General features: G+C 39.0%; 2 protein-coding genes across 4 annotated transcripts in view; one reads left to right on the forward strand and one right to left on the reverse strand.

The window, feature by feature from the left end:
- Nucleotides 1-7,511, reverse strand: part of TRMT1L (tRNA methyltransferase 1 homolog (S. cerevisiae)-like) — a 42,172-nt gene extending 34,661 nt beyond the window's left edge. Inside the window, exons 1-4 of one of the 2 annotated variants that reach the window (XM_012729267.1) lie at nt 5,542-5,659; nt 3,016-3,126; nt 1,704-1,817; nt 985-1,049 (exon numbers count right to left, since the gene is read on the reverse strand). In XM_012729267.1, coding sequence (XP_012584721.1) covers nt 985-1,041 — 57 coding nt within the window. In that variant the 5' untranslated portion in view covers nt 1,042-1,049; nt 1,704-1,817; nt 3,016-3,126; nt 5,542-5,659. Of the gene's footprint in view, nt 1-984; nt 1,050-1,703; nt 1,818-3,015; nt 3,127-5,541; nt 5,660-7,026 lie in introns of those variants that run through there. The other variant, XM_004688570.2, reaches the window with a different exon arrangement.
- A 299-nt stretch (nt 7,512-7,810) lies between these two features.
- SWT1 (SWT1 RNA endoribonuclease homolog (S. cerevisiae)) overlaps nt 7,811-21,314 on the forward strand; it is an 86,477-nt gene continuing 72,973 nt past the window's right edge. For both annotated transcript variants that reach the window (XR_001145739.1, XM_012728848.1), the window contains exons 1-4: nt 7,811-7,869; nt 11,358-11,444; nt 14,914-14,994; nt 19,775-19,833. Coding sequence is in view for 1 of the 2 variants with exons in the window: in XM_012728848.1 (XP_012584302.1) it covers nt 11,367-11,444; nt 14,914-14,994; nt 19,775-19,833 (218 nt within the window). In the remaining variant the exon portion in view is untranslated. The remainder of the gene's footprint in view (nt 7,870-11,357; nt 11,445-14,913; nt 14,995-19,774; nt 19,834-21,314) is intronic.

Below are 21,314 nucleotides of genomic sequence, written 5' to 3' on the forward strand. Positions count from 1 at the left end.
GAACACGAGTCAGAAATGAGATGTGTGATATTATACCAGTGAATACTGCCACCATACATTACTATACATAACTGTAAAGAAACACAGGTAATTGTAAAACGCAGTAAATTAACAACTACTGAGTACCTTTGATTTTAATATAACATGGAAATTTTTAATGATGACATGTTTACCAACCAATTCTCAGGATTCCTGGAAATTTGACCATACTCACATATATCACTGAATGTTAGCAACATAATAAAGTTGATTTTTCTAAGCAACAAATTCTCCCTTTAAAATTTCTTTTTGCCGAAAACAGAAAGACAATTCAATTGGCTCTTTCTTAGTTTTAATGCCTTTTTATTGAGTGCCTCTGTCTTTTAACTTGAATCACATAGTAGTAGGGAAGAGTCAAAAATGTCAGTTATGGCACTGGGGTAATTATATTCAAAATATAGGGCTGACTGATCAAGCATTGTCCTGGACTACTGTTTAAGAAATTTTGGGATTTTTTCCACCCAAAATAACAATTAGGACTTTTTAAACTAATGGTGTATTCAGAAGAGTGTCACTAAAAATATTCCATAATTTCTGTACCCCAAAGATCAAATCCTAAAAAATAATAATATGTATTTTTTTAAAGTTATTAAAATGTCTGACAGTTTTTTGATTCTGTCCCTTGACAAATTAAGAGGAATATGGACTGGTACAGACTGATATCTAATACAATACATTTATTACTATCTCAGTGCCACAGAAACTGAAGGCACTTAGTAATGGATAAAATTTATTTTGAAGGAAAAAAAAACTTTCTAATTAACTTCTTCATTACAAAATTAGTAAATAGGTTAATTTTCCTTTCAGATTATGAGACTGACTGCCCACTGTGCCAATTCTCCTTTCTAACAAGAAACCAATTTATCTGACTCAAAAACTATCAAACAAAAAGTTCAATATAGCAACTCTTTAAGTTTAAAAATGACAAATCTAACAGCTGATTACCTGTTCTCCAATAATGTTTGGTTTCACTGGTCGACAAGGTAAGTGACAGATGCACATTCTGTAACCTAGAATGAAGATTTGTCTTATCACTGTTCATTAAGTGTTCAATTATTAATAAAAATTATTAGCAAGTTTTGAAAGAATAAGTAAGATTATGTCTCCTTTTGTTATGTCATGATTTATTTGAATGAAATTATCTTAGTTTCTAATTGGCATGCTGTTTTCTAATTTCCATTTATCTAGAGTAGAAAAAGTTTCTGAATATTTACTTGAAATCCCAACACTGTTTTTAACTCTTATTAACTCTCCATTTTCTTAAACTATCAGTCAAAAAATAATCTTCTCAATTTTACTATTTATAGTAATTATTTTACTTTGTTTTACTAAACTTTTAGATCTTCAAAAATATGTGTCAAGTGGTAGTTGTTCTAATATAAGTGAAAATATTACTTATTAAAACATTGTTCAGTACTATAGAACTCTAGGGTCAAGCAGAGTACCTGGTATAGAAAAGATGCTTAGTAAGTGTTTGCTGAATTACTCATGCCATGTATAGCTATTCCCTAGAGAGCTATATGGTCTTATTAAACAAGTTGAAGGGGGCAGGTATAAAGAATTTTAAATTGAAAATCTTTTATTATGTTCACAAAATTTCAAAAATGGTATCACCTCTTGAATTGTATTTACATCAATTTTTTAGCAAGCACAAAAATACTAACCTTCAAATTCAACTGAGACTTTCCAGTGTAAATTTTGAAGGTGACGACGAAGCTTATGGCTATTACAAGCTCTAAATTTTTCCCTAGGGCATAATGGACAAGACTGTTTGTTTCCTGAAAAAGAAAAAAGAACCAAGAAAACAAAGAATAAACTACTGATAAAAGAGTCTCTTCCCAAGCCCAAACACACACATTTAGATAATGTATTTCTAGGTAAAAGTCATCCCTACCTCAGGAAGTAATTTGCAAAAATTTTTTAGCACATGGCTAATGATTGCTTTCTTTACTCTAAAACTCCTTTCTCTTTGGGCTACTGAGTCTTTGTTGCTCTGGAAACAAAAATTCAGTCTAAAGGCCAGCAGAGAGGGTGTGCTATTAAAGGGCAGCAGATATTATACTCCCAGAAGTGTGGGAGATACTTGGAAAGCACGGGTATTTACTGTGGCAAACTTCTACTCTGGTCACAACAAAAACAGTTAACATGGAATTAAAAAAATGGAAGAAGGAAGTATAGGAGTAGATGGAATCCAATATAACTGCTATTCTGAGATTGGGGGCATGGTTACAAACACTATTAAATATAAATTTACTATTACTAAATTTGTAAATTCTTCCTTCTTTATTTACATATTCAAAATAGAAGTCTTATTTCATTAGAAGTGCAATGTATTTAAAAAATTTTCATAATACACCAAAGAATTAAAACCTCAACTTTTGGCTAAAGAAATTTACAGAAAAAAACAACTGTTAACTTTTACTGCAACAAATACCTTTCACATATAGCAGAGTGCAAATACATGTACTTTTAAAATATACTCTGTCAAGTTAAAAAAAAGAAACAATGAGGTGATCATGAGGATGGAAACCGAGCACTAAAGATGGTAGAGCAGAGAGGCTCATGGGCATTAACTACTTTGTAGAACTCTTATACCGCCCTAAACTACCCACTTTGGGAATTTTTCTACATGAGAAAGTATAAGCCTCTATATTACTTAAGACACTTATTTTGGGGGGATTGCTATTACTTATATCCCAATCCAACTCCTAACTTACAGAATATACAGCCTTTCTATAACCATAGCTTTGTGGGTATAAATGGTATTCCTTGAGTTTCCTTGAAATTGTAGGAGTTTTAATTTCCTTGAAATAACTTATTCTCACAGCACTTTTGCACATGGGAAGCTCCAATTTCTTTGGTAAAACTTTTTTACTGCTGTTCAATTGGAATAGTTAAGTCGATTCTAAGCAAACTTTACATGAGTTGAAAAGGCATTCGAAATTAAAAAAAAACAAGACACAAATGTGAAAATACCTGCATCAAGATTATCTGAATTCAATGAATTGGCAGACTCAAAATCTCCTTCAGTTACAAAAGCTAACTTCTCTAGATCAGCAAGTTGCCTTTGAATTGAGATGTGTCTCTCTGAAAGGAAATTTTAAGAGTTAGATAATGCTTTAGACCAATCTGTATTCTAGTTCCATTTCTACTGGATAATTCATATAGAACTTTATATTTTGATTTCCTGTAACAGTGTCCTAGTACTTTAAATGTGAATAATGCTGCAACTCAGTTTAAAATGTGACAAAGGTGCTTCAGAATGTAAAAAAGTTGAGGGAAAAACCCCACTATGTATCTTTGCAGCTTTAAATTGTTATCTAATATAATTCTACAAATTGTACAAAAAGTATTCTGAAGAAAATACCATGTTTCCTGTTTTCAAAGAACTTCCTATCAGGTCAAAGATTAACATGTTAAATATAAAAATAACTCTTAGAGTTAAGTAGTAACTGTAATGTTAGAGGTTAAAGGTTATGATAGGGAAATGCAGACAAATTAATTCTAGTGAGTGACTTTGAAAGTATCTCCAGGCATTCAACTGAGACTGAAGTAGGAACAGAATTTCAATAAGAAGTAGTTAAGTAGCGATTTGGTGGCAGGCTTTACAAACTGAAGTTTATAAACTGTGATTTTAAAAAAATCACAGTTACCTCTATCTCAGCTCTGGCTGCAATCACTGAGGGTGGAATGGATAGAAAAATAAGCAGCCAAAAATGTTGTACAGATTATAGAAGACATAAATCCCATGCTAGTTAGTTTAGACTTTATTCTTGGGACAATGGTATGCCTTTGCAGCTATTTCAGCAAGTGAATGATATGATCTGTATGTTTCTGAAGGGTATGTCTGGTAGTAGTAACCAGCATAAATGATAGATGTGACAAACTTGCAATGAAAAAGTATTAGGAGGCAAAAAAAAAAAAAAGAAGAACATGGGATGCAAAAACACTTTTCTAATGAAGGAAGAGAACAAATTTGGTAAAAAGGATAAAAAGGAATTTAATTTTTGACATAGCATGTTCGATATCTTAGTGGTATTCATGCACAAAGTCAAAGAAGCAGTTGAATTGTGTTTAAGGACCTCAGGAGACATTATAAGTAGATATAAATCACAAATATACGTTAGGTGGAACTTGAGAATGATTAAGAAAGCATATCGAAAAAGGTGAAAAAGAAAAAAGCCCGAATCCCGTCCTAGCAATACAGTTTTAGGTTTCACAAATATCACACATTTTTCAAATTACACATTTGTGAATGTTGTAATCTATGAATGTATCTTTCGAAAAATACATAACATATTCTTGATTAGGGGCAAGGGGGGATTGCATTCAGGTGCTGAATCCACTACTGATTTATATAAATGATACAATCTGGAAACAAGATGTGGGGGATATAGGTATTTGTAAGAGACATTGATGAAAAATCAGAAGAAATTTAAAAAGAGTAAGAGGTAGGGAGAAACAATATAATGCAGAATGAAGGAAGACAAGATTATAAAAGAGAAGTGTTCAACACTAAAAGTCACAAATAACTGCAGTGATGAAGAATTCCGAACTTAAGTTTTGACAGGTCTCTGGTGACCTTTAAGAAAGTTCAGTAAACTAGTTGGGGGTACAAATGGGACTGGAAGGAGAAATGAAGTAAAATAACACAGCATAGGCTTTTTTTTTCAAGAAGTATAAAAATGGAGATGGAGAGGATTGTAACTTGCTTTTTCTTTTAAAGGACAGACATGATAGGTGAACATTTACAAAGTGGGAGCCTGAATATCAAGATTAAACAACAATTGAGGAAAATATCCTGGATGAGATGAATATGGAGATAAAGCATAAGGTACTAACACTCATTATGCCACTAGATTATATAATTCAGAACGAACTTTTGTTAAGTAACAATTTTAAAAGATCACTGTCTGGACGCAGTAGCACACCTGAATCAATAATTTCAATTCGTTACTTTCACTTTTTAAATGAGAAAAACCAAGAACAAACTTCTGACTGGTTGGTTATTGATCAAATTCGTACTCTAGGTATTGCTTAAAGGAAATAAAGGAAATTTATGAAATAAAATTTCTATAAATAGGCATTTTTTCCCTCTTTTGACCAAATACTTAATTACTAGGACAGACAGTAAGATTCAGGCAATGAATCCATGTATAAAAACCAACTATTTAACTTGTGATCACATTGAGGCTTTTGTTTTCATAGTTCAAAAGCCTGTGTATGTGAAATATGCACAGACACCATATAAAGATATGCTTATTGAAATCATTCTTACTATTAATAAGTATGAAATAAAAGAAAGGGGACCTTTAAATAACTGGAAAACATGTAGTCTACTACTGAAGAAAATGCCCACAAATCTGTCTCAAAGTTCTTGCAATGTTATGTTTATGTCTGAAATCACATTCTGCTTCAAAATAGTAGACATCTGAAAATCGATACTTATATCATGCCACCTGTTTTTTATAGCACTAATAATCAGGAAGTCAATAGTCACACCTCTTGTTAAAGCTGAGGAATCCAAGATGCTAGGAGACTCTTTTACAACTTCGTCCTCAATTTTGAATTCTACTTCAGATATGCCATCTTCATCTTGACTAGTTATGACTGATTTGAAAGGACTAACTAGACCATCTAAAAATAATTTTGAAAAGTGAGCAATATATACTTGCGATGTATTTTAAGATTTCTCAATCATTACATACTTGTCGCAGTAATATATTTTCAGGTTATTCAAACAGCAAATATTCTTCAAATTACACATTTGTATATTTGAACAAATTTTCCCAAGTTATGTCCACATATTCTTGACAAAAAAGAAAGCATGCATTTCCTAAACTGCTAAACCACTTTTGATTAATAAAAACAAACACAATGTAGGGGTGAGTGGAGGCTAATCTATCAGGTGCATGCACACCCTTTTTTGCCCACCTGTAGCTGTAGGTAAAGAAACAGAACTTATTTTGCATTGACTAGCTCTGATCGTATATGAAGGGGGCATGCTCCCTATATCCTTTCTGTGATGAGTCCTACTCTAAAATCTAACAATTTATGTCGTTTTAAAACTGCGAAAATAATTGTTAGGCTATTACCCTAGTGTTTTATAAACATTAAACTCACAACTGGTCTAGGAATAGTGAAGCCAATGAATTTATGATATTTTGTTAGAATTCGGAAACAGCGTTAAGAGTCCATTTATGGTTCACAAAAACATTTTTTAAAAAAACTTCAGTCTTCGATCTGATATTTTAAAGTGTTCATTAGATTCTTAAAAGTGTTAACTCACTAATCTTTTAAATTCCTTTGTGGTTCACCACACTGCCATTTAGAAAACATGTAAACACACTCAGACACACAATACTATGTAGGCTATTGATTTTCCACAGTTAACTCATTATGAAACTCAATTGGTATTTATGACTGAAGGAAGACATTCATAATTCAGTCGACTCATAGAGTACTCATCGGCCACAAATTCTTTTTGAAAGCAAGTGGCCAAAGAAAATAAAGTGAGAAAAATTCATCTCTTTGTGTATGTCGAGGCATAAAAGCTACTTGGCGGCATCGGTCTAAGCCTTGGCAGCTAGGCTTTACAACAGTAAACAGGTTGCCTCGATTACTATGCCACAATTTAAAGGGGCTAAGGGGGAAACTACCAAATTAAGTGTAACTTCCTGTATCTGGACCACAAAGAGTCCCCCTCCCCCGTAGGGAAAAGACCCTCCACCTCCTATTTCCCATCTGCCGCAGTCCTGCCAACACATCCTTCAGTGTGACATCCTGGACGTTTGAGGAGCTGCCTCCCTCCATTCTAGTGCCGTTTTGTCCGCTCCACGGTCCCTCCTGCCCACCTCCACTCCCCACTTTCCTAAACCTGCCTTTTCCATAAAAGCCATCCCAGGGAGGAAGGGCCTCCCCTAGTCCCAAGCAAGGCGCCTTTCTCGCTTCTGCTACGGCAGAAAGATCTGGGCATCCTGCACTTACTGCTTTCAGCCTCGTCTGGGGCAGAGGCTAGGGACGGGGACAGGGCCGGAGCCTGGGCCAGGGCAGGGACTGGGGCTGGAGCCGAGGCCGGAGTCGGAGCCGAATCCGGGGCCGGAGCTGGGACCCGAGCTGTGTCCTGGGCCGGGGTCGGGACCTGGACCAGGGTCACCTCCTCCTTGTCCTGGGGCAGCAGCTCCTCCTCCGCCATATTCTCCGTAGTGACCGCCTCCGCGCCGGGCCCGCCCGGGGACGAGGAGGGGTTCACGGCGGGGTGAGAGAGCGGGCCTGAGTGCCCAGAGGGCTGGATCCAAGGGGTGGGGCTGCAAATGGGGAGGGCCGGATGCGTGCAACAGACAAAAGATAAAGAACCAGTGACCAAATCTTATCAGCAGAAAAATAAAAACCCAGAGGCAGCGATTCGCAGTCCCGTCCGCTTCCCTTTCCCCGGGGCGTTACGACGCCACCACAGGCTGCGCAGAAGCGTATCGGGACGCGTCCAATGAGGTGAGAGAGTTACGTCCTCGCCGTGCGTTTCGGTTCCAGCCGTCCGCCTCTGAGCGGAACCGAGACTACACTACCCAGCGTGCACCACCGAGCCATGTTCCCCTCACCCCAGCTCCGACCAAGGAAAGACTACATTCCCCAGCGAGCACCGCGCTTGGGGGCGCGGCCGCAGTCCAGTTTCTCAGAGGAAGTAAAGGCAAAGCTAAACAAACGCTCCCAGCGTGGGCGCTGTCACCTAGGTACGAGCGTGGAACTACATTTCCCAGCGGGCTTCGGGTTCGTGGTCCCTTTCCCTCCGCTTGGGTGTCGGGATCCGCTACCGCCGCCGGCGCTAGTAAGGTAGGGACTGGGGCTCTTGGGCGTTGTGCTGGGGTGGCGCCTCGCTTCCGCCGACGCCCTGTCGTGGGGGCTGAAGAGGTTGGGCACCGCAGGAGCCTGGTGCGGGGCAGCTTGTGGGCGGGTCTGGGGTCTAACCGGCTCTGTGCATAGTTTCTGGCGGACCCTACCTCTGGGACTCCCCTCGCTTCACCCACCATGTTCAGTATCATCACGTAAGCCTTCTGCGTAGGGGAATTCTGGGGGTTAAAGAGATGTTCTGCGTTTGTTAGTTAAGCTTTTAATAATCTGCGCTCCAAGTGTGTTGAGCTTCAGGGCACTTGATTGATCCTCTACCCCTAGGCATATGGGGTTGAGTTCCCGGGCCCCTGTACTTCCCTTTACTGTCTGGCCTGCTTGAGCTGAGCCTCCCTCATTAAAGCCCACAGGGGCAGGCAGGGAAAACTTGAATTTTCTGACTGCTCTGGCAGGAGCTGGTCTGAACATTATAGGCAGCTGGGAAGGAGAGGGAAAACCCTGTAGTCTCAGGTGCAGAACGCAACACTTGCAGTTTGCTTTTCCTGCTTAATAAAGCTGCTACCTAATGCCTGTCTCATTGGTCTGTTTATTTCCTGCTTGGCACTTTGAAACTCTTAACACGACGTTAGTCCTTCCCACTTCTAAGCCCCTCTCCTCCCCCCACGTCCCAGGAGTTGCGAAGTATATCTGTAGGCTTTTTTTTTTTTCCCCATTCTCTTCCTCAGTTTAATGAAAAATGTGTTCAATTCATTCTGAACCTTTGATGCGTTATTGTTCTAAAGCCCTTACTCCCAAGTCTTAACTAGCATTCCTGGATATACAGCTGACTCACTGCTTAACAATCAAAAATGGTATAATAAAAACGAGTTGTGGCCAGCTGTATTTGTGTATCCTCGAACTATCATTGCTTTTTCTTTTTTACTTCTAAAAGACTAGCTGGGTAATGGAAAGCTTAATTAGTGTATCAATCTCATCATTTAATGCCAGCTGGAAACCAGACAATGAATAAGGTTAGATTGTAGTCACTGTAGGCAAGGGAATTTTAGTAAGAATTTCTAAGAATGTTCCCTGCTTTTGAAATATCCTAAAGAAGGGATCTTCAAAGGTCTTAAGAATTGTGTGAAGTGAATGTAGTATTTGCTATGTGAGGTATCCCAAACTTAAAACATCACTAAACATTTATTACCCCACAGTTTCTATGGGACAGGGATTCCAAAATGACTTTCTGAGTGAATCTTTCTTATGAGGTTGCAGAAAAGATCCCTGATAGGGATGATATCTTGTGAAGACTTGATTAAGGCTGCAAGATAAATGGTAAAGATGTTTGACTCGCATGCCTGGCAGTTGGGGCTTTTGGGCAAGAGGCCTGTTATTCCTTGGTGGCTTTCTCCTCCCTGTTTGTTAGAATGTATTGTTAACACGATGTCAAGCCTTCCCTAGAGTGAGCAAATCAAGAGAGAGAAAGGTCAGAGCAACAGTGTCCTATGTGACCCACAAACTGCCACATAGCAATACCCTACTGGTTACATAAACCAGCCCTTTTATGTGAAAGAGAACTGCATAAAGTAGCAAAGATTATCAGAAGCCATTTTATACCTGCATAGGTCCATGTTGATTTTCAGAAAATCAATATGAATTTCATACTAATACAAAACATCTGTCATGTTCAAAACATTGGTGTTTTCCTTTGATAGTCTATCTACAGTGCCCTCCCCCTGCCATTTTTTTTTTTTTTTTGGGGTAAGCATTATTTGTATTTAAAGTATAAGAGGAACAAAAAGCAACCGCTAGGCCAGTGGTGGCACGAATTACCTACTGTATGATAAAGGGTGAGCTTTTGGGGCTCCACCCCTAGAACCTCTGAATGTTGATAGATGGTACTGGTGGAAACTAGGGGCAGAGCAGAGCTGCCAGGTTGATCTAAAAGACAATACAGGTAGGCTGGTGTCTGTTTTTTGGAGTCCACTGACCCTTATCTCTGCTTAACTGATACCACCTGCAGGTAGGACAGATGGCTTTCTTCTAAGTACCTGCTAATACATTTTCTTCTCTCTGCTCACTTATGTAAATCTGCTTTTGGGTCTTCTGTATTACTAAGTGCATGGGTGAGGACTCATAAACCCAGAGCATAATCTCCCAATTCTCACACCCTATTTTCCCATAGCAAAATCAACAACATGAGACCACCACAGCCAGTTTAAATTAGGATAAGTGACATAATTTTTCTATTGCCCCAGAGCATCTCATAGAAGCTACTGTTTTATATTGTACCTGTCCGCTCATGAAAGAGAATCCTTTGAACAAGACAGAGCAAAGATTACTCTGATTTGAAGTGCAATTATGAATTATCACCATGAGCTATCTTAAGTAGCAAAACTTCTGGTTAATTTAGAATTTATTCTTCGAAGCCTGCGATAAGCTTTAATAAAATTTCACTACTGTTAGGCTTTTTTTTCCTGTTAACTATCAGCATTTTTCTTCTTTATATATCATCAAGGCATTCTAAAAGTTTGATTTTGTAGAATTAATGATTCTTTTATAGAATGTCATTTATTTGGTCATGTTAAATAACTATGAGTTATTGGAATTGCTTGGTTTTAACCTTTCTTATTTTCATAGTATCAATATACTGTGGGATTGCTCTGTACCCTGAACCCATAGTACAATTAGGGAAGCTGTAAATAAGGAACTGCCAAGGGCAAAAGCCTGGTATGAGGAAGGGCTGTACTGGTTAGATTATCAGGAATACCAGGAGCACCCTGAGCTCAAAAGATGTTATGCTTAGATTAGCAAGGACACTGAGATAACTCAGCTGTGACTTACCCAGTGGCATCCCATTCCCACCCCATCCCTCCAAACCCCCATGCTTGCTGCTTGATTTTTATCTTTCACCTGATTCTCAATAAAATGTAAATAATAAGCTAGACTGACCTAAAGCTGGGCGGCATCTTACTTCTCCCATCTATAGGAGAGATGAGGTCCCTTTAGGCTTCTCATTACTCCAATTTATTTGGACTCCAAGTAATCATCATCCCATGCTGAACACCATCAGGCAGCAGTACTCCTTACAACTAGTAGTAAACCCTTCTCTAGACTTTGACTCTAGACTTACTTTGCTATCTCAGCAGACATGGTCTCTGGCATTTGTTGTGAGGTGTAGGAGGTACAAAATACTGCAGTTCTTTAAGTAGAAAAGGCTGCTGTGATACTTGAAAGAAATCAGGGCAAAAGGCAGAATTTTGAGTTATTCCTATAGGTGATAATTGAAAACAGAGGGTTATATTATAAAAGGAAACATGTCATTATGAGGGAGAATATAAGTAAAATTAAGTAACACAAGAACTTCCTGCTGTTTTATAGATGGCTAGAAAATGGAAATCATTTTCTGAAACTCCAATCTTCATATATTTGAAGATAAATGAGGTTTTTTAAAAAAAATAATGTTTTTAATTATTGTTATTATTATTTTTTAGCTTCTCAAAATGTCCAGCAAAGAATCTTGTGGGAAAAAAGAGAAGTCTTGGAGAAAAAGCATTATCTCATCACCAAACTTTGTTGAAGTAAGAATTTTGATTTACTGACCTAAAGTTAGTGGTTTTTGCAGTTTAACTGTGTAATGGGAGGGAAGTGCCCTCAGTTTTAAAATGAAATATGTAAGTATATTAAAAAAAAAAAAGAAAATATTTGCTCTTCTTGCCTAGGAGATGTTTTTTTTTCTCATTCCTTGAGTGCACTGTTTTATTTTTCACAACTCTACAAAGTAGTTGCTATACCAGTTACACAAATGAAGACAAGAGGACTAATGGAGAGAAATGATCTGCCTATGCATTTCTAACTTCAATTCTAACTCCCCCAAACTCCCCAAATCCTCTTTTTCATAGTAATAACTTACCATTTCACCACTGTCCACATGGTCTCCCCTCTTCCCTTGCTCAGCAAGCTGTATAAGGTCATGTGCTCATCAGCTGCAGGGGGCCACTGCTTGCAGGGGAGGCTACCGGCAGGAGAGACATGCTCCCCACAGGAGAGACATGCTCCCCATGTTCCCTTTTCTTTTAGGCAGTGCACTGCCTGGAGGAACATTTTGGTAGATTAAATTTAAGATATCTAGTAAATTGAGCTGAATAGGTCTCCAGGAAGCATCTTGAAGATGCTCCCCACAGGAGAGACATGCTCCCCACAGGAGAGACATGCTCCCCATGTTCCCTTTTCTTTTAGGCAGTGCACTGCCTGGAGGAACATTTTGGTAGATTAAATTTAAGATATCTAGTAAATTGAGCTGAATAGGTCTCCAGGAAGCATCTTGAAGATTTCAAATGAGGTAAGTTACTGAAGTAGAAAACCCTGCAGTCAGTTTTTCTGTAAACTTTCTGATTAGTCTGCATAGTACAATATCAAAATTAGACCAGGTGTATGTGAAATTATTGTCCAAGATGAGAGACTGATCAGGCAAGGGTGAGCACTTACTGACGAAGTGGTTTTCTGTGATCACAGTTAGTTCACAAGGCTTTTTCATCATCTGGATGAAGTGTTCCAGACTTTATACACTTCTCAGTGTTTGATGCTTATTAACTTTCTTGATTATACATTTAGCCTCCCAGGTATTGTGATAAAACCTTGAAGTGTGACCAGCTAGTATCCTGCTGTCCTTGACTTGCATATTCCCTTTTGGCACTAATACTTGGGATGCTGCCTGCAGTTCTCCCATTCTCTAAACCTAGTCTAAGAAACTTCCCAAATGGGTGCTCATCAAACTCAGCAATGGTTTCCATGTTACTAGGTCAGTTTTCAGAGCTCACCTTGTTACAGGGAAGGGAGAGGGGCACCCTTCAACCCCCAAAACTGCCTGCTCTAAATAGGATCTGCCATCTGCCACATCAAGACAAGACATAAGAGCTGTAATGGAAAGGAACTTTAATACAGTGAGTATAAAACACAGAAGATAATATAATTTCTAAATGAAATACCTGAAGTTACCCATTCCCTCGTGAGTAAAAGTCTACCCTAAAGGGGTTGGTCCAAAGCAAGGCCTGAAAGCCTGCCATAAGCCTAAAGCACCTTCTGGCGGGGACCCATAGAAAAGGGTCAGAAATGGCCAGACAAGTCTGGGAGGAAAAGAGCACAGTCAAAGTCAATATAATCACTGCTATAGTCTGTTTTGTCCCAACTTCTGTGACCGGCTGCAAGAAGGAAGGCGGGAGGCAGAAAGGCTGAGCAAGCAGAGTTTATTGCTCCGGGACAGCAGCTGAGACGGAGCCCCTAGAGTGGGGTCCGCAGCTACTGCCAACCCAATAATGGGGAAGAGTCTCTTATATAGGTCCTAAACTCAGATTTCAAAGGGGTGACTCATCGCTGTGTCCTTGATGTAAGGCCCAGTTCGTTATTACCTTCATCTAGTCCCATCGATGCAAGGACCCGTTAATTAGATGTAAGGCCCAGTTTATTACCACCTTATCACCCTTGGATGCAAGGCCTGATTTATTACTGCCCTTATCCAGTCCCTCAGTAAATCTCCGCATTTGGTCACTCCCAACATAGTCAACCTCCCCATGGGTCTCTCACCCACATCTGTTTCAACCAGTCCAGGGCCAAGAAACAAGCACGGTTTCTTCATCACATGCTTGCTGCTCCTTGTGGCTTCCTCAGATCTCCTTCTGGCTCTCCATCCTCCTCAGGTGCCTTCTCTTTTTCTCTTCTCAGCTCCACCCTACCTCTGGGGGGCGGTGGGGGGGGGGGGACAGGGAACCTGGAACTATCCTTTGCCTCAGGACCACCCAGTTTAACTGACACTCATCCATCCACCACCAGGGGACCCCCTGCTTTGTACCTTCTTAAGGTGTCTATCTAAAACCCTTCTGTGAAGCCTCATCCATCTGCTCTGTTTTGCCTCCATTTCTACCTCCCAGACCTTGCAGATTCCTTTTGTTACAGGGCAGGGAGAGGGGCACCACCAAATCACCAAACCTGCCTGCTCTAAATAGGTTCTGCCATCTGCCGCATCAAGACAAAATATGTAAGACTTTAATGAAAAGGAACTTTAATACAGTGAGTATGCAATACGAAAGACAAAGAATATAATTTCTAAATCAAACACCTGAAGTTACCCATCCCCTCATGGACAAAAAGCCAACCAAAGGGATTGGCCCAAAGCAAGGCCTGAAAGCCTGACAAGACTAAAGCACCTTCTGGCTGGGACCCATAGAAGAGGGTCAGAAATGGCCAGACAAGTCTGGTAGGAAAAGAGCAAAATCAAAATCAATATAAACACTGCCATAGTCAACCTCCCTGCAGGTTTCTCACCCACATCACTTTCAACCAGTCCAGGGCCAAAAGCAAGCATGGTTTCTTCACATGCTCCCTGCTCCATGTGGCTTCCTCAGGTCTCCTTCTGGCTCTCCATCCTGCTTCCTTCTTCCCTTCAGATTCCTTCTCTTGTCTTCTTTTTTTCTCTTCAGCTCCACCCTCCTTCTGGGTGGGACAGGGAACCTGAAACTTCCCCTTTTCCTAGGGACCTCCCTGTTACACTTTCTTCGCTTTTTCTTCCAAATATATTAGTTATTTGTGTATTCTCGTACTCAATTTTTTTTAAAGATTTATTTATTTATGCATACAAGAACAGGGTTACAAATCAGGTGTGTGTGGGTGAGATGATTCATCAGAGAGAGCAAGAAGCAGAACAGGCAGATCTACCGAAATAAACTGCTGAGGGGAGCCGAGGTCAGGTCAGGAGAGATCTGTGACGCCTTGTGGGTCAGCTCCCTTGCCCGGATCTAACCCATGCTGCAGTGGCTGTGACAGCTTCATAGTGCTGTGCTTTAACCCTTTGTGCCACTGGGGAGGGCCTGAGCCTCCCTTCTACTCAAGCTTCCCTTCCTATTACTAAAGTTTGTATCTTTAAACATTGTTCCCCTCTGAGGTTTATTGTTAGCATGGAAAGAATGTTAATAATAATAATGATGAAATGATGCAGTCTTGTACTGTGCCTTATTTTGTGCCTTTTTAAATATTTTTTCCAATTGGCATTCTTAGGATAAGAAAGAGAAAATAACCTCAAGTTCTCTTAGTTCACCTTGCTCTACAAGATCTGTTTCATCAGAGAAGAGAAAACTGGTGAGTGTTTAGATGCTGCAACTAAGTAAAAATTATATTAAAGAGTTAATGTATAGATAGAGTTTTTTTTTAAAATTGAGATAGAATTGCCATAACATTTTATCAGTTTCAGGTATACAGCACACTGATTCTGGACTTGTATATATTGTGAAGTGAGCACCACAGTAGTCCAGTTAACACCCACCTAACTCTGCATGTAGTTGGAAGAATCTATTCTTATGATAAGAATGTTCAAGATTTGCTTTCTTAGCAATTTTAAACGATGCAATACAGTATTATTAGCCAGTGTTTTAGCTGTAGTCACTCTGCTATATATTATATCCCTAGAACTTAGCTGTTTTATGACTGGAAGTTTGTACCATTCACCTCCTTTACCAGCTTGTCCTAACCTCCCACCTTTGGCAAACATAATTCTGTTCTCCCTGTCTGTCAACTTGACTCACTGTAGTTTTGTTTTTGATTCCAAATATAGGTAAATCATATGGTATTAATCTTTCCAATTAGAGGGTCTGTGTTTTAATTTTTTCTTTCTCTTATACTTACTTTTCTGGAATGAAAAGCAGTGCTTAGGTTACTTTTCCCCTTCCTATTCCTTACCAAATAGCATTTAACACATTTTGTGTGTGAGTGTTGATAGAGCCTATCACATGAGATTAAATAACATGCATTGAAATTAGGTAGCTTTTATGTCTTCTCTCAAGTATAGTTATATTTATAATATGTTTTTGTTGAGATTGCTAAGGCAGAAACAGTGTTTGCATTTTCAAATTCACAATTTGAGATCCAGAAAAGTGTACATGGATACAACTTCATGTGCAGGAACAGAGCTAAGTTCAGAATTCTTTCCATTCTCACACATACCTGGAAGTAATGACAGCTGACTAAACACACAAAACTTGTGCCTGCTTGGTTGGTTTAGTACTTTCCACATTCAAGTGGAAGTTAGGTATGTATGCAAGTAGCTCCACAGTTGTGGGTAACAAAGGAAAACAGTGGTGAAATTGTCATGAATGCAGAATTGTGTTTTTAGGACTTTGTTTTCATGTAATGAGAAGGCTGTTTCAACTTTTTGTTGCTATACTAACCTTTTTAAAACAATGATTATATCATATTTCTACTCTATTGAAAAGTCTTCATTCATTTTTTATTTTATCATGTAGGACCTTCTTAATTTGGTCATACCGTAACTATTCAGTTGTCTTTTCTTTCCTTCCTTGAAAGAGTCCTTATGCTTTTAGCTCTGCTGGTTTGATTTCTCTCTGCTGAATTCATACCAGTTTATTTCAGCTTCTTAGAATGTCAGACTTTCATAGTTGAGAATGCCTTTTTCTTTTACCCATCACCTACTAATCTTCATTCAGTGTTCATTTTCCTTTTTAAAAATTATATTTATTATAGTAATACTGGTTTACAACACCATGTATGTTTTAGAAGTATAGATTCAGACCTGTGCAAGTTATGTTATCATATCACACCCATGGTCCAAGTCCCAGTAATTCTTCACCATAGTTCATTGGTCTTTCTTCCCCACTCTGCACTTACTCCCCTCCGCCCCTTCTGGTAGCTGTAGTTCTGTAGTCAGATTTCAGATTTCAGATTTTTTTGTTGTTGTTGGTTTCTTTTGTTTTTTACATTCCACATGGGAATGAAATAATCTAGTGTTTGTCATTATCTTTCTGACTTACTTAGCATAATCAACCACCAGTTCTAATCATGTATGGCAGGTGGCAAGATATCATCCTTTTTTATACCTTAGTATTCTATTGTGCATATGTGTCATACTTCTTTACATAGCCATCTGTCTTTGGGCACTTAAGTTGGTTCTGTAGCTTGGCTACTTTGAAAAGTTAACATAGAAAAGTATACTTTCTCTTTGAGCTAGTGTTTTTGTATGCTTCAGATAGATACATAGGAGAGTGATTGCTAGATTATGTGATAGATGCATTTTAAATGCTTTGAAAGACCTCCGTACTGTTTTCCCACAAGGTCTGGCCTAGTCTGCCTTCCCACCATCAGTGTATAAAAGTTCCTTTTTCTTCATATACTCACCAATATTTGTTGGTCTGGTCTTTTTGAGATTTGAGATGGGCTGTTCTCACCAGTGTGAAGTGGTATCTCACCATGGTTTTGATTTGCATTTCCCTTTATTAAGTGATGAGCACTTTTTCATTGGGTTTCTGTCAATCTTTTGTGGAGAAGTGCCTGTTTAACTCTTCTGCCCATTTTTTGATTGGGTTATTTGCTTTCTTGTTGACTTTGTGAATTCTCTGTAGATACTGGATATTAGCCCCTTACTGAGTGGATGATGTGCAAATATCTTCTCCCATTTAATAGGATACCCTGTAGTTTTAATGCCTGTTTTTCACACTGTGGAGATTTGATGCAGTCCCATTTATATATTTTTGCATTTGTTTCCCTTGTTCTTGGAGTTGAGTCCCTAAAGACATCATTGATATCATGTCACAGAGTGTTTTGCCTGTATTTTTTCTACATATTTTCTGGTTTCAGGTCTTCAATCCATTTTGAATTAATTTTTGTGTAGTGTGTGAGAGAGTGGTCTAATGCATTTCATTCTTTTTCAGATGGCTGTCCACTTTCCCCAGCACCATTTGTTGACTATACTTTCCTTTTCCCATTGTATAAACCACTGTATTGTATTTTTAGATTCACCATTTGCATTATTTATGTCTGTGACTACTTTTTAATAGTTTCTCTGTCCTTGTTGTATTTCTCTTTTTTAAAAAAAAATTCTTTGTTCTCTAAATTTCAGTCATCATTAAGACTATTGTTCTGAAGTCTTTTGGTAGTTTTGGTTAACTCAGCTATACTAGGAATTTTCCCGGGATTTCATTTTGATCGTTGATTGGGGTAAATTACTTCACCTCCTTATTCTGTTTGATGCTATTTGATTGTTTCTATGGATTAAGCTAGATTGCTTTCCTTTCTAGTCCTGCTGTGATGGCCTTTGGTTAGAATTGCAGATATAGGGTGTTGGCTATGGTGTTGGCCTTGGAAAATATGTTTCTGTTGCTGTATTGGTTGATGTTTTACATCACCAATCAGGCTGCCTCAAGTTCAAGAGCCAGTATGGGATAGTGATCCAGGAACCCAGGCTGGATGATGAGAGCTGGAGATTAGGAGGATATAAATGCTGCTGCAGTAGATTACCAGGACCATAAGCCTTTCTTGGACCTGTAGCTATTGAGCTACTGACTCTTAAACTCTAGCCTAGTTATGACCTAAGCATGTTTTGTTGGCTGTACCTTTCCCGTGAATTCAGGCATGAACAGAGTGGTCAGAAGGCTGTGGGCTTGGGCTACAGAGCCATGTTTTAGTTGTCAGTTGCTGATTACTTAGTAGTTAGGCTGCCCAGATGCCTACCAAGCCCAAATGGGGTAGGAACAGATACTTTTTGAGACTGCTAGACTAACTGCCACTAGTCCCGGGTGTGTTAGTTTCCCACCCACCCTGCATCCATTGTTGTAGGGGAGAAAGGAGGTGATGTTCACAGATCTATAGTGAGCTAGGAACTGAGGGGAAGCCCAGAAGTTCATGTGAGGTAGGAGCAAGTGCCAGTCTAGATACCCACTGCCCCATTTCCATAGACCTTCTGTAGTTAGTGTTCTTTTAGTGAGGCGGCACTTGCCAGGCTATAGTGGGCCAGGAGTCAAAGGGAAATCCTGAGAGTCAGGTGCTGGAGGGCTGGATGCCTCTCCCAGTACCATGTTATTTCCTGGTGGAATTGTTTCTCGGTGTTCCACACTTTATCATTTTCTCACCTTCTTGTGGAAACCTGTATCAGTGTCCTTAGTTCTCTTCCAAGTGCAGTTGTCTCCTTGCTGATGCTGATTTGCAGGCTCATAGAAGGAGAGATGACTCCAGACTTTCCCAGTTCCTCTGTCTTTCTCTTTATTCAGTTGTTAGCAAACGTTTTATTCATTAAAAATACCCACTATTCACTAAAAATATTCACTACTTTTAGTGAATAGTGGTTATTTTCCAGCTTTTATGTTTGATGTGTTGTACTTTTCTATAACATGTCCATTTTTTCTGCTTTGATACTTAGTTATGAGCTTAAGTTATTTGTACATATGTGTTTATCCTTTATCCTTTTCCTTTACGCCAAAGAATATCTCCTGCTTTTTCTGTTTCTTGAGCTTAAACCTGTATCCCTGTATTTAGAGAGGGAAAGAGTGACTGAGTAGAGCAGACGGATATAGTTTTTTTTTAAATTTTTTTTTTTAAAGATTTATTTATTTGTACATACAGAACTGGGGTACAGGCCAGAGGCTCAGGGACGGTGAGAGGCTTCACCAGAGACAGAGCGGGGAGCAGAACAGGCAGACGAATACACTGCTGAGGGGAGCAGCGGGCGGGGCGGGTCAGGAGAGGTCTGCCACGCTATGTGGTCACCTGCGGGGCAGGCAGGAATCGAACTCATGCGGAAGTGGCTGTATCTTCTCAGTGCAGTGCTTTAACCCACTGCGCCACCAGGGAGGGCCCGACAGATCTAGTTTTAAATGATGTTCTGTTGCTGATTTGTTCTATGATGCTGAGGAAGATACTTAAGCTCTGTTTGAACCTTGGGTAATTTACCTTTAAAATGGGAATGATCCATTCCATATCTCAAAATTATGGAACAATTAAGTAAATTGTGATGTCAACCTATTTATTAACACATAGGTATGGAAAAAATATTGTCTCTTGATCTCCTTCCCTTAATAACAATAGTAGCAGTACCTAATGTATATTTCCTAAATGACTTTTTTTTTTCTCCCAGAAACCAGATCATACAGATATTTTGTACAGTAATATAAAAAGAAGACAGGAACCAAAAAGGTAAATTCCTATAAACAAACTCTGTTAATGTTTTCTAAAAACAAAATCCAACTTGCCTCTGACATTTTTTCAGTATTTCTTTTGAATTGCCTCTTTCATTTGATGAAACTTTGCTTCTGTAACATCTATTGAAGTGTATTCTATTAGAAATTTTATGTTATGTTGACTATCACTTTCTAAATTTTTCAAATCAGATTTTAATGCCTTTTCTACTAGTGTGCTTTTTTTAAAAAAATAATTTTAAGTTCTAAAACTCTGCTTGATATTTCACAAATTATGTTTTGTTTAAAGCATATTCATAACCCTTGTTGTTTCCATGTGTAAGAGCATAAATCAACTTATGATCTATATATTAACCTTTATACATGCCCATATGATCTTAAGAAGTAATGGCTGAGTTCTTTTTTTTTTTTAAGATTTATTTATTTATGCATACAGAGCTGGGGTACAGGCCAGGGGTGCAGGGGCAGTGAGAGGATTCACCAGACACAGAGTGGGGAGCAGAACAGGCAGATCAACGAAGTACACTGCTGAGGGGAGCAGCGGGCAGGTCAGGAGAGGTCTGCCACGCCATATGGATCACCTCCTGGGCAGGTGGGAATCGAACTCATGCGGAAGTGGCTTTAGCTGCTCAGTGCAGTGCTTTAACCCGCTGCGCCACCAGGGAGGGCCCTGGCTGAATTCTCAGAGTATTCTAAGAATGCAGTGAAAGTTCAACTTGGCCTCTGTTTATTAAAAATCTGCTATCTGGTTTCACCCCTTGGCATGCTGAATAATTGAATACCTACTTTAAAAAAATATATTCTTTATTGTTTTTTTTGTACAGTATTTGTACGAAATCCCCTTGAGTATAGTTCTCCCACCACCGTAGCATATGTCATCCCTCACCTTAGTCCCTTGTGCTCTTCCCTCTCCGTTTTGGTTATTTATGATGCCGCAGGTCTGTGATCTGCTTGCATGTTTGTCTTTTTCTTGACCTTTTGTTCAGTTTCTTTAGATTCCACCTTTAAGTGAAACCACCAGATATTTATATTTTTCCTTCTGACTTGTTATGCTTACCATAATCCCTTCCACCTTCATCCATATTGTCCCAGGTGGCATGAGTGTATCTGTTTGGATTGCTGAGTAACATTCCATTATGTGTATATATATGTACATGTATATACATATATATATATATATATATATACACACACCATAGTGTTTTCATCCAGTCACCTCTTTTGGGACATTTAGGTTGTTTTCATATCTTAGCTACTATAAATAGTTCTGCAGTAGACTTAGTTCAGGTTTCCTTTTGCATTAGTGTGTTTGCGTTCTTTGGGTAGAGTCCTAGGAATAGAATTGCTGGATCATACGATAGATCCAAATTTACTGTTTTGTTTTTTTTTTAAAAGATTTATTTATTTGTGCATACAGAACTGGGATACAGGCCAGAGGCTCAGGGGCGGTGAAAGGCTTCACCAGAGATAGAGTAGGGA

Source organism: Condylura cristata, unplaced genomic scaffold (assembly GCF_000260355.1).
Source record: "Condylura cristata isolate star-nosed mole 26May11 unplaced genomic scaffold, ConCri1.0 scaffold00024, whole genome shotgun sequence".
In the NCBI taxonomy this organism is placed as follows: domain Eukaryota; kingdom Metazoa; phylum Chordata; class Mammalia; order Eulipotyphla; family Talpidae; genus Condylura; species Condylura cristata.